Below are 15000 nucleotides of genomic sequence, written 5' to 3' on the forward strand. Positions count from 1 at the left end.
CGCCCTTTCCTTTCAGATTTCCTAGCTATTTGCTTTAACTGGCGGGTTTGGTGGTTGTACCAAGGTTCTAGTCTCCTATGTTTTGATAATTTCCTTTTTATAGGAGTGATAGAGTCTAATGTTGATCGTAGTGAGCCTGCAGCACTATCAACAAGATTATCAATTTCAGAGGGACTAAAGTCGTTATAGGATTCTGTTAAATTCAGACATGGCATTGAATTGAACACTGAAGGAATCTCCTCCTTAAATTTAGCTACAGCACTGTCACATAGACATCTGCTGTAGGAAGTTGGAGAGTCAGTGTGAGACGTTTGTGTCTTCGAGTTTGGTGATTCAACATGTAGTGCAGGTAACTACGACGGCAAATTTGCAAAAAATGTTGCAGTGATTGGACAAAATTGCAAGAATTCACAGGTTGAGCTACCTGGAGGGACTGCGATGTGTTATTCTGCCATGCATTTGTTTTCATTGGGGATTATGTGTAAACCTTTGACAGTAGAAAGCCCTTGTATAGGTCACACATTGACCACGTACTCTCTGTGTCCATAGCCTGTGAGAACGTATTAAATTCTGTTGTATCATGTGACATAAGACAAAGTGTCCCCATTCAAACGCTGGCGACCAGGCACTGCCCGTCTCCACCACTTTCTTATAGCTTTAAAGTTTTACTGAAAATGAGCAGAAACATTTTATCAGTGTAATAGTGTTTGAAAGAATCAGCCACTGAGTTCAGAGCGATATCAGTGTGAACGTTCATTTATTATTTAAGAACAATACAAACAAAGCCACGCAGCACAACCTCACACACAGGTATTAACAGTGTAATGCATACAACCACAGCAGCATCCTGCCGTCAGGTTTGAGTCAAGGCAAGGAGTGGTTTCACTGGATCAATCTAAGACTTGTTAAAGGTTAAAACGATCACTAGTTCCAGTGATAGGTCTTTACATACAACATCAATATTTACAGTATGATTCTTTATGGACAGGACTACATTTCCACATGTCACAACCGTTCAAACCTTTGCACGAGGGATGGGTGATACCAATGGTTTTAAATTTGATATGATACCGATACTGTATAAAAAGTTCCTAAAAATATAAGGAAATCAACACTGATTCTTGCCCTCCATTGTCCATTGCTCCCTCACCAATATGGGCCTCCTGCCATAGTGGGCAGAACTGCTCTATAAACATATGGGTTTACTCAATGCGCCTCCCTTTTTGAACTATTCTAATACTACAAACATGATGAACATAATGAACCTCTTCATTATAGGAGGTTGGAGACTTGTTTCCTGTGTGGATCGTTTTGATCATTGTAGCCCTTCTGGTTGATCCATTCAGTAATGGTGGTAAGATCTGTATCTGTCATGACTCCCTTGGGTTGAAGCTTATTAGACCATCCCTCTACCATCTCTGTACTGTGTGGCTGAAAACTATTCCCAAAACTGGCAAGTCTGGTTTTACTCATCTTGGTATTCTGAAAGTTGTTGAAGTTCTTGGTGCCATCCAACTCAGATCTCGGCATAGAGCCAATAATCATCAGTTTGAAGGTGCCCACAACATCATCTTTGCTTATGGCGATAGCTAAACAGTTTCTAAAGTCTTTAGATGTTGTACTGGGAAACTCACGATGTAATTCTTTAGGCACAAGAACAGTAGGGAGTCCAGCACCGTGATATTTGTGCACATCAGGAATCAGGTTGTTATCCAGAGGAGAAGAGTCTGTTGCTACTTCAAGCATTGCTTCTGCTAATCTGCTGTTCTGGTTCAGTTTTCTAGCTTCTAACATACAACTCACTGCTGGCTGGTGATCTGCATTGATGAATTGTCCAATTCCTGGATTTTGTTTTGTATGTTTTATCCAGTCTTTGTATGGTACAATTGTTCCAACCATTTCATCAAGTAGCGCTTCACTTTCTTTTATCTTTTTGAGCTTTTTTGCAGCTCCCTGTAGCATGTACCAGTCCCCTCCTCGGATCTCTTCAGTCCAGTCTTTGCGCTTAACGAAAGGCTCCCATCGACCTGTGTGTCTCAGGAGAGTGTCGGCCACCACAGATCGGAGGTCATATGCTTCCTGAGCGATCTCTTCTTCACTGGCCTCTGGTTTCATGCTTTGTGCCCAAGCATGAAACAGGCAGCCCTTTCCCTCGCTGACTATGTTCACTGTCTGATTATTGATGCACACATCATAATGGCCATCTGGGTATTGGGCACTCTTTGGTCTGTGGATCAATGTCACGGTTTGACTGCCGGGTTCGGTGCCAGGGTTCAGCTCCTGTATTTTGGTAAGACTTCCTTGGCTATCCTCTGTTAGGATGACAACCTTAGTGCCAGTGGTTTCTGCCAGGACTCTGATATCGAGAATGGTTCCCACAGTCGTGGCGTCTCTGATCTTTTCAGCATGTGACTGTGAGTGTTCACCTCTCTCTCCTGCACGTTCATGTTCAGAATTTGGGACTACTGGCATGTATGCAATGTATCTGTTGTTCTGTCCAGCTCTGAGTTTTTCCTCTGTTCTTTCACTCTTTAAGCCTGTTCTTACATAACTCCGAATGATGCCATTTACTTTGTTTTGAACATGAGAAACAACATGACTGGAGAACTTCTGGTGGAACACTTGTACCAAAGCATCAGCCAGTAAATCACTGATGGTGTCGGCTAAATCCTGCTTGAATTCTCTAAGTGGCTCAGTATCTGAATCAGAGAGCTCATTTACTTTCACTTTCTCTGAAAAACCATTTTCTTTTTTAAATGAATTCAGCTGTTCATGAAGGTTTGAGAAAAACTTGCTGGAGAGGTTGAGCACTGCATTTATGGCGTCTCTTGCCAACACCCCCATGTGGGTAAGTTGGATGGCTGTCAGAATTCCACGTGTTTTTCCTCTGGCCTCTGCTTTAGCCCTGTTAATCACTGTGGAGAAGGATGAACTAAGCTTGTTCTGCCAGCTGAGGTCTGCATAGAAGGGCTGTACTGCAGTGTTGCTTAATGCTCTGAAAATGCCCAGCAGTTCACGCTTTCTGTTCTTGTCCTTCAGGAGATCATGAAGTTGCTTTTCATCCTCAATGTGTGAGAGGATAACAAGATCTACCGATGTAGCCAAGGGTTCTTTTTCCAAGTTGGATTTCATGTTGTCATAAATTCTTTTTTTCACCTCATTTCTGATGCTGTCTAGTATTTCTGTCAGGATTTTACTTTCTACCTTCCCCATTCCATACATAATGATTTCCTCAACCATTATTTTAGCAGTGTGTTGTACTGCAGTCTTCATAATTGTCTTTGTCATAACACTTAAACCAGCTTTAGCCTGGTTGGAGAGAAACTTTGGGATCAACTTCAGCTCTTTGCCAAATCCTGTAATGGACACTTTACAAGCTTTGAAGCCCTTCGAAATCAACTTTCCAACTCCAAACGCAAGGAGAGACACACCAATAGAAATGGCTTTATGTATAGCCCATGATTTCCAGCTGAATTCTCCTGTCACCATGGCCTCTATGCTATAGATGCAGTCGGATATTCCTTCACTGATGAGTGCCATGCCGATTTGAGCAAATGTACCAAACGTAAATGCAGTGAGCAATGTTCCTCCAATAATCTGTAAAACTCCAAGGCCGAACACTAGAAGAGCTTCCCATGGGAAACGAGGCTCCTCTTCCACAGAAAATACATATTTCAGACCCTGACTGTAGAGGTTGTAGGCTCCCTCACGGAGATCATCATCATCAGCACTCGACACCAGGACAAAAATTATTGATTTATTGGCCACTGCATCTCGACCTTTTTCGTTTATTTCATCCAGCTTTTGGAGGGCCTCACTAATGTTTTTGTCAATGTAACCTAACATTGTGCACTTGGTTGTGAACTGTTTTTCAAGGCTGGTGCAGTTGCTGTTGGCTGAGTCAACAGAGGACATTTTTACAAGCTGCAGACAGACCATTAACTCTTCACTAAGACACTTCAGAGACTCCTGTGCCTTCCTTAGATCATCTCTTGCCTGAGTGAGGTAATCACTATTCTGCTCCTTTATAGTGCAGTATGCATGATTGTAGAAAGCTATAGCTGCCCAACTTTCATCTTGTTTCATGGCTTTTTCAAAGAGCCTTCTGCTGATGTCCCATTGGTTTTCACTCAGTGCGATATTTCCAAACTTGATGTAGTGATAAATGCTGGAACACGGTGAAGTCTTATTCTGAGACTGACTTTTTGCCCATGACAAATCATCTTTCAAACTCTTTTGCAATTCTTCTCTCTTCAACTGTTCAATTTCTTCTGATTTAATTTGCAGCCAAATCCCCCAGAAGTCATTCATGGTGGCAACAACAGCTCTTCTGTCATCTCCATCTGTGTTCTCATGAATATCTTGAAGAGTTTTGCAGTACTCTGAAAACAGGTCCTCCCTTAGTCTCAACTCATTGACATCGTTCATCATGTGATTTGTCTTTTCTGTTGCAAGTCTATCCCTCATGCTCTTAGCTTCCTCCACAGAAGGCACTGTCCTGAAAGACTGCTGCAGGTATTCAGTGGACATGATTATCTGAGCAGATCCAGGTTTACCTTTACGTGCAGTTCGACCAAAAGCCTGAAGTTCCACTCTTGTGTTCTCAGAAATGAAGGAGAGGATCACAAATAATCCTCCATTGTTGTTCACCTGTTTGGATACTTTTATATCTGTGCCACGCCCGGCAAGGTTTGTTGCAACAATGACATCACCAGGAAGCAGTTCCTTATTTATTTTGGTCAGACTCTCATTGTCACTGCGGCAGTAGAGAATGATTTCACCTGGGATGCTGCTTTTCAGCTCTTCGTAGATCTCTTTGGCTTTGTTGATAGTCTCACAGATCACCAGGGCTGCTCTTCCATCTCTGTATGAATTTGGGGAAATCTGAGCCATAATCACATGTTTTATTTCAGATTTCCACTCTTCAGCTGAGGTCTTCAGAGCTCCTTTGACCTCAAATAACTTATTCTTGTTGAATGCTGGCATTTTGCAGGTAGAGAGATTTGGATATAGGTCCTGTAAAAACAGAATGTCTGTTTTTCTGCCAAGTGTCCCAGTTGTTCCGTATATCTTCCCATTATACTTTTCAAAAAAGGAGACATTAGAAATGTAGTTTGTCACTACTGAAATTGTGCTCAGTTTGATTTGGTGTTTAATTTCAACAAACTGCTGCAGACCATCACCCCATTTCTTATTCAGCTCCACAATGCCAGTGGATCTGAAATCCACAGGACAGACATTGTCGTTTTCAACAACATATTCCCGTCCCTCCGTCAGTTGCATTGCCAGAAAGGCATTCTGAACCCACACTGACACTTTCTTCTCCACCAGATTCTTCAAGAAACCAGGAATGCTAATTTTGTCTTTATTGTTTGTACATGGGGTGTACTGAAGTCTCTCTGAGATTAATTCTGCAATGGACTTGATGAGAATTTCTTCTGAATCATAGAGAGGACAGCACAGGCCTTCCTCCAGGACAAGAAATGTGAGTTCTTGAATGTCCTGGTTGTTGTATGGGCTGCACTTTCTAAGACTGAGTAATCCCTTATCATCCAAAGTATAAACAGTAAAACCGTGGGGGACATACTGCTCAAATTCTTGGAAAAAATCCACCACAGCATCCTGACTCACAGTTTTCAGTTTCATCAGAAGTTCATCCTTTTTACTTTGGTAGAAGTCCTCTGTAAATCCTTTTGGCACCTTGTTGCATTTTTCAGCTAAATGTAAAATTTCCATTGGATCATTAATTTTTGTTTCTTCTGTGTCTATTGAGTCAAAGATGGCCTTGAAAAATGAAGCAGGAGGACCCTGAACAAATGTCTGGCGTCCTGTGGACAGGAAGCCATACTGGCTGACGTGGCCCCAGATCATGGCCAGAATAACATTCAGGTGCTGCATTGAGACCATGGGGCTGGACAGGTAGGTCAGTTGCACTCCCTGATCCAGCAGCAGTGAGTCCACTTCATCGATTAAGATGCACTGATAGTTGCGATCAGGCCTGACATCCTTCATCTCAAATATCTGGCGAAGATGATCTGCAGCGAAGGCCTCAATAGTTCCATAGACCACGTTCTTCTGGTAGCATTCTTTTCGATCACTATCTTTACTTTTGTTTGTGTTTGTGTCAGCTGATATGTCAAAGTACTTGTAGAAGTTGGTCCATTCTTCTGCATCTCTTTGACATAACACAGAAGAGCTGGACACCACGTCTACCTTTTCACCCCTAAGCACATGCAGCACTGCAAACATTGCTATGACACAAGACTTTCCTTCTCCAGTGCCCATTTCCAGGAGCTTCCCAGAGTCAGACAAGGTCAAGAGGCACCAGCTTATCATCTGAGTGGCTCTGGGCCACCACTTCCCTTCAGCCCTGTGCAGGTGTACAGCATTGCATAAGACTGCCAGGACTTCCTGAAGGTCTTCTGGGTCTGTGCTGTGACTCAAACTCCTAGCTCGCTGTACATCTGTGTGCTTTTTGATTTCACCGGTTTTGATCAGGTTTGTTACATGAGTTACTACACTGTATGATTTACTCAGTGTTTGTTCATCAATGTCTTTCATCTGCCGTATTTCATCAACAAGAATCTCAATGCCCTTTTCTTTCTCATCTCTAAGGCTCTTTCGTAAATGCTTGATCAGAGTTTTAGTTCTATATGAATCCAGGAGCTTAAGGAGAGATTTGTTGTTCTTATCTGTCCACTTGGAAGAAACCTGATATGTTTCCAATAAATGTAAAATCTTCAAGATGGCGATACAGTCTTTATCGTTATGGTGGTCAGTTAATGTGACAAGGAGAATTAAGGTCTCTACTGGTGACCACAGTCTTTGTTTGTCAAGATTCAAAACTATCTGGAAGAGTTCTTTTGTAGTAGTTGATGCTTGGAAATTCTCAGCACAGGCAAATAATATCTCCAGACACCATCTGCCTGCAGGAGATGTCTTGTTTTTCTCACTTTCTGTTTCTTCAGTGACCACTTTAAGGAGATTCTCCAGGAAGGTCAGAATGAAGACCTCATTAGAAGGCAGTCCCTGTCCAGATATTGTCTTCAAGATGGTGATGATTTTATTGTCAGTGTTTGTGTCTTTGTTGAGGTTGGTGTGCAGCAACTGAAAAAGAGCCTTAAAAAACCTCTGTCTCAGTTCCATATCTTCACTGTGAAATTTACCCATGAGGTTCTGCAGGACTTCTGCAGCAAACACCAGGAAATCATTGTCCTTGAACCTTAAAAGTTCCAGATTATAGGAACAACTGAGACTTTGTTCTTCAATGATAAATCCACGACTGAGCAGCGGGTTCCCTGCCTCCATCACCTCTGCGCCGTATTGAAAGTAATCAGAGACAAAGTCATTGATGGTACCGTACACAATGTCCGCTTCATAGACATCCCTGTGTGATTCATTCCTTTTCTTCATGTTTGTGTTGAGAGAAATTCCAAGGTTCTTGTAGAAGTCAGACCAGTCCTCAGTTCGCTCCTCTGAGTGAACGTCAGAGCTCAGCACGATGTCCACTTTGTTTCCCATGCACACTCGTGTGGCTGCAAACATGGCTGTGACACACGGGTCTTCTTCCACACCAACCAGCTGTAGAGCTCCACTCTTCTGAGTCAGCACCAACGCACACCACCGCAGCATCTGCCTCACTGTGGGCCACCAGCCTTTTGTGTCAAACACTGCTTTACAGAGCTGGCACAGAGACTTCTGTATGTGGTCTACATCCAATGTTACACATTCAAATGAATCTTTCATTAATGGGGCGTCTTTTGGTGCATTCTCTGAATATTGCAGGACACCAGTGGTGATGTTTTTTATCATATCAATCACTGAATCATCCAAATCCCATGACATTTTTATTTCTTCTAGAGCCGCAACTAGATTACTCTCATCTGTCTTTCTGAGAGTCTTTTGGAAATCTTGATGGAATCTTTCAGGGCCAGCGTCCAGAGCCAAAGTGAGAGAGCTACCAGACTCATCCATCCACTGTGGGGATAAATCATGCACTTGTACCATCGTAAGGACTTCAGTTATTGAAACATCGTCAACGTAGTTCTGTGATAGGGCTCTGAGCAGGGTTAATGCCTCCATTGGGGTCCATTGGTGTGTTTGCACAAGTCTGAGGAGCATCTGAGTGGACTCTGAGTGGGCTTCCTTTCCATTCAGATGAGTAAGTGTGGATAAGAGGAGCTTCAAGCACTGGATCTCTATCTTCAAAATGAACACAGAGGCTCTTTCAACGACACTCTGCAGTGATGATGTGAGGGTGCTCAGGAACTGTATAAAAGAGAGGTTCTCAGTGGAAAGCTCATCTTCAGCCCAGTGTTTGGCTATGAGGACTGCATCAGTATCAGGGCTGCCATAATCCTTGAGAAAGTGCATCAGGTTGAGATACAGGGCTTGAGTCAGCAGGAAACTCTCAGAAACATTAGATGCTGACTGGCTGATAGACTCCACCAGGGACTGCACACCATTGGAGATGTTTTGTAGTGAAACTTCCTGGGATGTGTCCAGAGACAGGACACACAGCTCTGTGATGAAGACCTGAGTGTGCTGCAGAGTGCTGATGGACGGGGGAGCACGGATCCATTCATCAAACAGGAGCTGGTCCAGTACTGACAGGATCTTCCCCAGCTGATCATCTGTCAGCTGAGTGAGACTGAGATCTGGAACTGGGAACTGGCATTTCAAAGAGAGGATTTGTAGAAGCTTGTCGCTGTCTGAGTCACAGTTATCCTCAAACTCATCCTGATGTCTGATTAGAACATCTGTCCTGGACTCACATTCCTCTGAAATGTGGCTCAGTTGTTTCTCGTGCTGCTCTTTGGCTCGTTGGTTTGATTCCTGTAGTCTTTGATTCAATTCTTCTTCTCTCTGCTTCTCTTCAGCCTCTCTCCTCTCCTCCTCCTCTCTCTTCTGTCGCTGCTCTTCTCTTCTCCTCTGCCTCTCCTCCCTACCCTGTCTTTCCTCTTCTCTCCTCCTCTCCTCCTCTCTCTTCTGTTGATCCTCTTCTCTTCTCCTCTGCCTCTCCTCCCTACCCTGTCTTTCCTCTTCTCTCTTCTGCTCCTTCTCTCTCATCTGTGTCTCCCTTTCTCTTCTCCTCTCCTCCTCTCTCCTCTGTCTCTTTTCTTCTCTTCTCCTCTGTCGCTCCTCTTCTCTCCTCCTCTCCTCCTCTCTCCTCAGTCTTTCCTCTTTTCTTCTCATCTCCTCCTCTTTCATCTGTCTCTCTTTTTCTCTCCTCCTCTCCTCCTTTCTCCTCTGTCTCTTTTCTTCTCTTCTCCTCTGTCGCTCCTCCTCTCTCCTCCTCTCTTCCTCTCTCCTCTGTTGCTGCTCTTTTCTCCTCCTCCTCTCCTCCTCTCTCCTCCTCTCTTCCTCTCTCCTCTGTCGCTCCTCTTCTCGCCTCCTCTCTTCCTCTCTCCTCTGTTGCTCCTCTTTTCTCTTCCTCCTCTCCTCCTCTCTCCTCATCTCCTCTCTCCTCTGTCGCTCCTCCTCTCTCTTCCTCTCCTCCTCTTCTCGCCTCCTCTCCTCCTCTCTCCTCTGTTGCTCCTCTTTTCTCCTCCTCTCCTCATCTCTCCTCATCTCCTCCTCTCTCCTCTGTCGCTCTTCTTCTCTCCTCCTCTCCTCTGCTCTCCTCTGTCGCTCCTCTTCTCGCCTCCTCTCTTCCTCTCTCCTCTGTCGCTCCTCCTCTGTCCTCCTCTCCTCCTCTTCTCGCCTCCTCTCCTCCTCTCTCCTCCTCTCCTCCTCTCTCCTCATCTCCTCCTCTCTCCTCCTCTCCTCTGCTCTCCTCTGTCGCTCCTCTTCTCGCCTCCTCTCTTCCTCTCTCCTCTGTCGCTCCTCTTCTGTCCTCCTCTCCTCCTCTTCTCGCCTCCTCTCCTCCTCTCTCCTCCTCTCCTCCTCTCTCCTCCTCTCCTCCTCTCTCCTAATTTCCTCCTCCCTGAATGACCTATGAAAGCAGGATCCACACTCGTAGTTGTAGTTGGTAACCGGTCTGTAGTATTCTCCTCTAAAGAACTCGTGTACTCTCCGCCCATAAATCGTCTTTTGGCATAAATTTGAGAATGAACGTAATGGACGCAGGACTTTATCACACCTGCAGCACCTCAGCCTGTCGCCCATGTTCCTTTCTCTTGGTCGCTCTATGTGGTTCCCCATTTCTGATGATTTATTCAGCGGTTAGGTGGTGATGTTTGTGTTTTCCTGAAAGATTTAAAACATAAATTTAAATGACTTTATGAACCAACCCAAAAAAATAAGGTGCCAATTATTCAACAGTTTCAATCAATAAAAGATTGCTTTTAAATCAACAAACGACTCCGCTCAGATAGTACAGTTAGTACAACGTCTTTGATAACATGAAAAAGGACTTTTTAACTCTATAAGATTACATCCAGTTGTAATGAACCCCTGTTTATGTATGGCAAAACATTAACAATCAAATCCATTTCTTTGTATTTTTATATTGAAATGCAATAAATGTTTCTTCCCCTAAAACAGAATATAATGCATGCTTCAACTTTTAGTGACACAGAGCGAAGATTCATTTGTGTTCTGAGTGTTTCTGGGGGCGGGACTGCACTGATTACTGTATAAAAACACAACTTCATCACAGTCTGGTGGTGCTGTTCACTGGGAGCTCCCAGTCTGGCAGGCTCAGTTAATAGGGACACCATAAGTGCATGGTGGGAGATGTCCCTCCCTGAAGTACGACGGAGTATTAGGGCCAGACTAAGATTTTCTTGTGGGGGGGGGGATTACGAGATTAAAGTCATAATATTACGAGAATAAAGTTGTAATGTTATGAGAATAAAGTCGTAATAATACGAGAAAAAAAGTTGTTTTAATGAGAAAAAAAGCTTCGATAGAGTTCTGACGTGAGCAGCTCAACCAATCAGCAGCCTCAGCCTGAGCCCAGCAGCCGCTGTTTGTCTCAGTCCTACCGTACAGTCAACAGGTACACTAACGTATTGATCATTTCGTCGTTAAACAGTTATGACTTTATTCTCGCAATTTATGACTTTATTCTCGTAATGTTACGACTTTATTCTCGTAGACCTAATATTATGACTTTATTCTCATAATTTCCACCAAAAAATTATAATTTTTTCTCTTAGTATGGCCCTAATAATCCGTCGTACTGAAGTGACACACATAGAGGCACATAAAAGGCACATAAACTGTGATATTGCTGTTCACATTGCAAAGAATCAGACCTGAATCTGATTTGGACTGCATATGAAAGTGGTCCAAAAAAATGAAAATGAAAGTTATTTATTTCTCACCTGCAACTTCTTCTTTTCACCCGTCTTCACACAGCAATGATGTACAGACATCTGGAATTGCATCTGTTTAAACAAAACAAAAAACCCCAACACTGTAAAGTCTTATTTTATAAAGTTTTAGTTTATCACTTGGAAGATCTGTCATTGGTTGTCATTACTTACCTGGGTTAGGGTTCCTGCCTGCTGCTGTCCAAACCTCCTGTCTTGTGTTACTAAAGTCAGAAGATAGTACACTGAACAATAAGAGGTCGATTATAGAGACAAAAATAAACATTGTATACTGTTAACATTTTCTCTTTGTCTTCCCTGAATGCATTTTTAATTTACATTAGTTCAATCTCTCTTGCTTTCTCTCATTAATCAACTCAGCTTTATGAGGCCTGCAGCTCGATTGTTGCGTCTACTGTAATCGGCAGCAGATACTTCTGTATCTCTTGGCAGGGTGAACGGGCTGTGGCTGTGCACCAAAGTCCCTTTCAGAAATGTCCCATTTTAAAAATTTCCATAAAAACACGTAACTCTAGAAACACGACATATGCCCACAGTCTGTCAGTTCACCATCAATATAATCCATAAGGTGGGTAAGTAGAGAGACTAATAACGTTATTGGTTAATGTCAGCTAATTCACCCAGACAATAATTCAACTGCAACTGTGAGGTAACAATGGCCATAACTCGACCACAGAGAGTGAATTACACTCTGATCACCATTATCTGTATGGTTATAGATAGATAGATACTTTATTTATCCCGAGGGAAATTCAAGTATCCAGTAGCATACAAAATACAAAACATACATTAAACATACATTAAACACACATTAAAAACCCTAACCCTAAAAATAAAATTAAAAATAAAAAAATATATATATATATATATAGTGTTAAACAAACTTCCTGCAGTGACTGTGTTCACTGTTTGGGTTCATTATTGTTATTGATCAATAGAATATGAAATATACAGAACATACAGTCAGTTTACTCCCTCAGACCAACGACAGAGATACAGTGCACACATTAACATACAGAGTCTGTAAATGAATGAAATGGAAAATGAAATGTAAAAAAAAGTTGGTCACAAAAAAAAGATCTCTCACGTGTCACAATCTCAGGAAGTCATTTAGTGACTGGTTAAAGTGAAATGCATGCTGGGATACTTATCTGAAGTCTAGTCTCATTGGATTGTGGACAAAGTGACCGTTAATCAGGTTTCATGTTTAATGATTAATCTGACCCGGATTGGATGTCTGAATGAAAGATGAAAACTCTTTGTTCCAGACTCCTCAGATTAAAATGAACATATGAACATATTAAACACTGTAAATAATTAAAACTTATTTCTTTAATCCTGTTGTTTGTTTCTAACTGAGATTCAACAAGTGTTCTTACCTGCTGCTGCAGCGAGCGCTCTGTACATCATCAGTCATGCTTTCTCCAGTTCCTCGTTCATGGTCGACTTCTCTGAAATCACATGACCCCACACACACACACACACACACACACACACACACACACACACGCACACACACACACACTGGAAGGACAGAGAGTTCCCTCCAGTGGCCACAACTGAGAACTGGTTTTGTTTGAAATGTTCATTCTGACTACATATTGTAGTTTGTGTCTTCACATGAATGTTTCTCATTCTGATGTTAATCTGCATTTAAAACACGATAAATTGTCCAACCTTCTAAAGTACAACAACACAACCAACAAACGTCGGCTTATTTATTATTTACAACTGGAAGAAAGAATATTCCAGATGTTTTCCTTTATAAATGCACATTGTTATGGTTGTTCCTTCTAAATGTTCTGACTCTGTTTCCGTCCATTCGGTAAGACACAGATAGAACCAGTCTTTTGGACTGTTGTGACCTAAAATAACTGATTTCACTACAACAGCGTTTCTAAAAGATTTAGCATGTTGCAATGTTTTTAGACAATAAAACGTTTTACGTTGTATTCAATGTACATACTGAGACTGAGCACAAATAAACAGAACAACAAGCTCAACAAAACAAACATGACCTACTGTGCACAGTTATACTAGGGTGGCCATTTCCTTCACATCCAAAAGGAGCACACTTTACATACACGGGGACACGCAAGCAGATATTTGTTTGGTATGATCCGGTTTTAAATGTTAATATGTTCTTCCACCAGATTACATAAAGGTGCATACACATACCACATAGCTAATAATAAATATACAAGATACAGCTCATGACAACGTGCCCTTCAGATTCAGATTCCATATCCAATCCAATCCAACTTTATTTGTTAAGCACTTTAAAAACAACCAAAGTGCTGCACAGGAGAATAAATAGGACATCATAAATATAAACAGTGATGGTGATGAAGACCACTGTGAGGAATATAGACAGTGATGGTGATGAAGACCACTGTGAGGAATATAAACAGTGATGGTGATGAAGACCACTGTGAGGAATATAGACAGTGATGGTGATGAAGACCACTGTGAGGAATATAAACAGTGATGGTGATGAAGACCACTGTGAGGAATATAAACAGTGATGGTGATGAAGACCACTGTGAGGAATATAAACAGTGATGGTGATGATGAAGACCACTGTGAGGAATATAAACAGTGATGGTGATGAAGACCACTGTGAGGAATATAAACAGTGATGGTGATGAAGACCACTGTGAGGAATATAGACAGTGATGATGAAGACCACTGTGAGGAATATAGACAGTGATGATGAAGACCACTGTGAGGAATATAGACAGTGATGGTGATGATGAAGACCACTGTGAGGAATATAGACAGTGATGGTGATGATGAAGACCACTGTGAGGAATATAAACAGTGATGGTGATGAAGACCACTGTGAGGAATATAAACAGTGATGGTGATGAAGACCACTGTGAGGAATATAGACAGTGATGGTGATGATGAAGACCACTGTGAGGAATATAGACAGTGATGGTGATGAAGACCACTGTGAGGAATATAGACAGTGATGGTGATGAAGACCACTGTGAGGAATATAAACAGTGATGGTGATGAAGACCACTGTGAGGAATATAAACAGTGATGGTGATGAAGACCACTGTGAGGAATATAAACAGTGATGATGATGAAGACCACTGTGAGGAATATAGACAGTGATGATGATGAAGACCACTGTGAGGAATATAGACAGTGATGGTGATGAAGACCACTGTGAGGAATATAAACAGTGATGATGATGAAGACCACTGTGAGGAATATAGACAGTGATGGTGATGAAGACCACTGTGAGGAATATAGACAGTGATGGTGATGATGAAGACCACTGTGAGGAATATAGACAGTGATGGTGATGAAGACCACTGTGAGGAATATAGACAGTGATGGTGATGATGAAGACCACTGTGAGGAATATAGACAGTGTGGGAGATAACACGGACGATGTCCGGGCTGCAGACTCTCTTCCACACAGAGTGCCCGTTGTTACACCAGCTGTTGTTGATGAGCACGGACAGTCCCCCTCCTTTCTTCATGCCGGTCCCGGTGGTGTCCCTGTCGGCTCGAACCGTCTGGAAGCCGGGAATGGTGACGTTGGAGTCCGGTATCTGCTCGATGACTGCAGGGATGAAGAGTTTAAAGCTCCTCTTCTTCATCCTCCGTTTAACCCCCGCTCTGCAGCCTCACCGTCTCCTCCTCAGCTCCTCCGGTATGGAGGCTCTCTCTCCGGTCAGGAGGCTCGGGTGCCTCAGGGCGATCA

At 42.7% G+C, this 15000-nt stretch overlaps 1 protein-coding gene across 4 annotated transcripts in view; it reads right to left on the reverse strand.

Annotated features, from left to right (window-relative positions):
• Positions 1-740: 740 nt before the first annotated feature.
• Positions 741-15000, reverse strand: part of LOC127362204 (uncharacterized) — a 14632-nt gene continuing 372 nt past the window's right edge. Inside the window, exons 1-5 of one of the 4 annotated variants that reach the window (XM_051397649.1) lie at positions 12659-15000; positions 12504-12551; positions 11433-11482; positions 11271-11333; positions 741-10188 (exon numbers count right to left, since the gene is read on the reverse strand). The exon at positions 12659-15000 is cut by the window's right edge and continues 372 nt beyond it. In XM_051397649.1, coding sequence (XP_051253609.1) covers positions 1273-10143 — 8871 coding nt within the window. In that variant the 5' untranslated portion in view covers positions 10144-10188; positions 11271-11333; positions 11433-11482; positions 12504-12551; positions 12659-15000 and the 3' untranslated portion in view covers positions 741-1272. Of the gene's footprint in view, positions 10189-11270; positions 11334-11432; positions 12552-12658 lie in introns of all 4 variants that reach the window. The other 3 variants (XM_051397647.1, XM_051397648.1, XM_051397646.1) reach the window with 3 other exon arrangements.

The sequence above is a fragment of the Dicentrarchus labrax genome, unplaced genomic scaffold, assembly GCF_905237075.1.
Source record: "Dicentrarchus labrax unplaced genomic scaffold, dlabrax2021, whole genome shotgun sequence".
Taxonomy (NCBI): Eukaryota; Metazoa; Chordata; class Actinopteri; family Moronidae; genus Dicentrarchus; species Dicentrarchus labrax.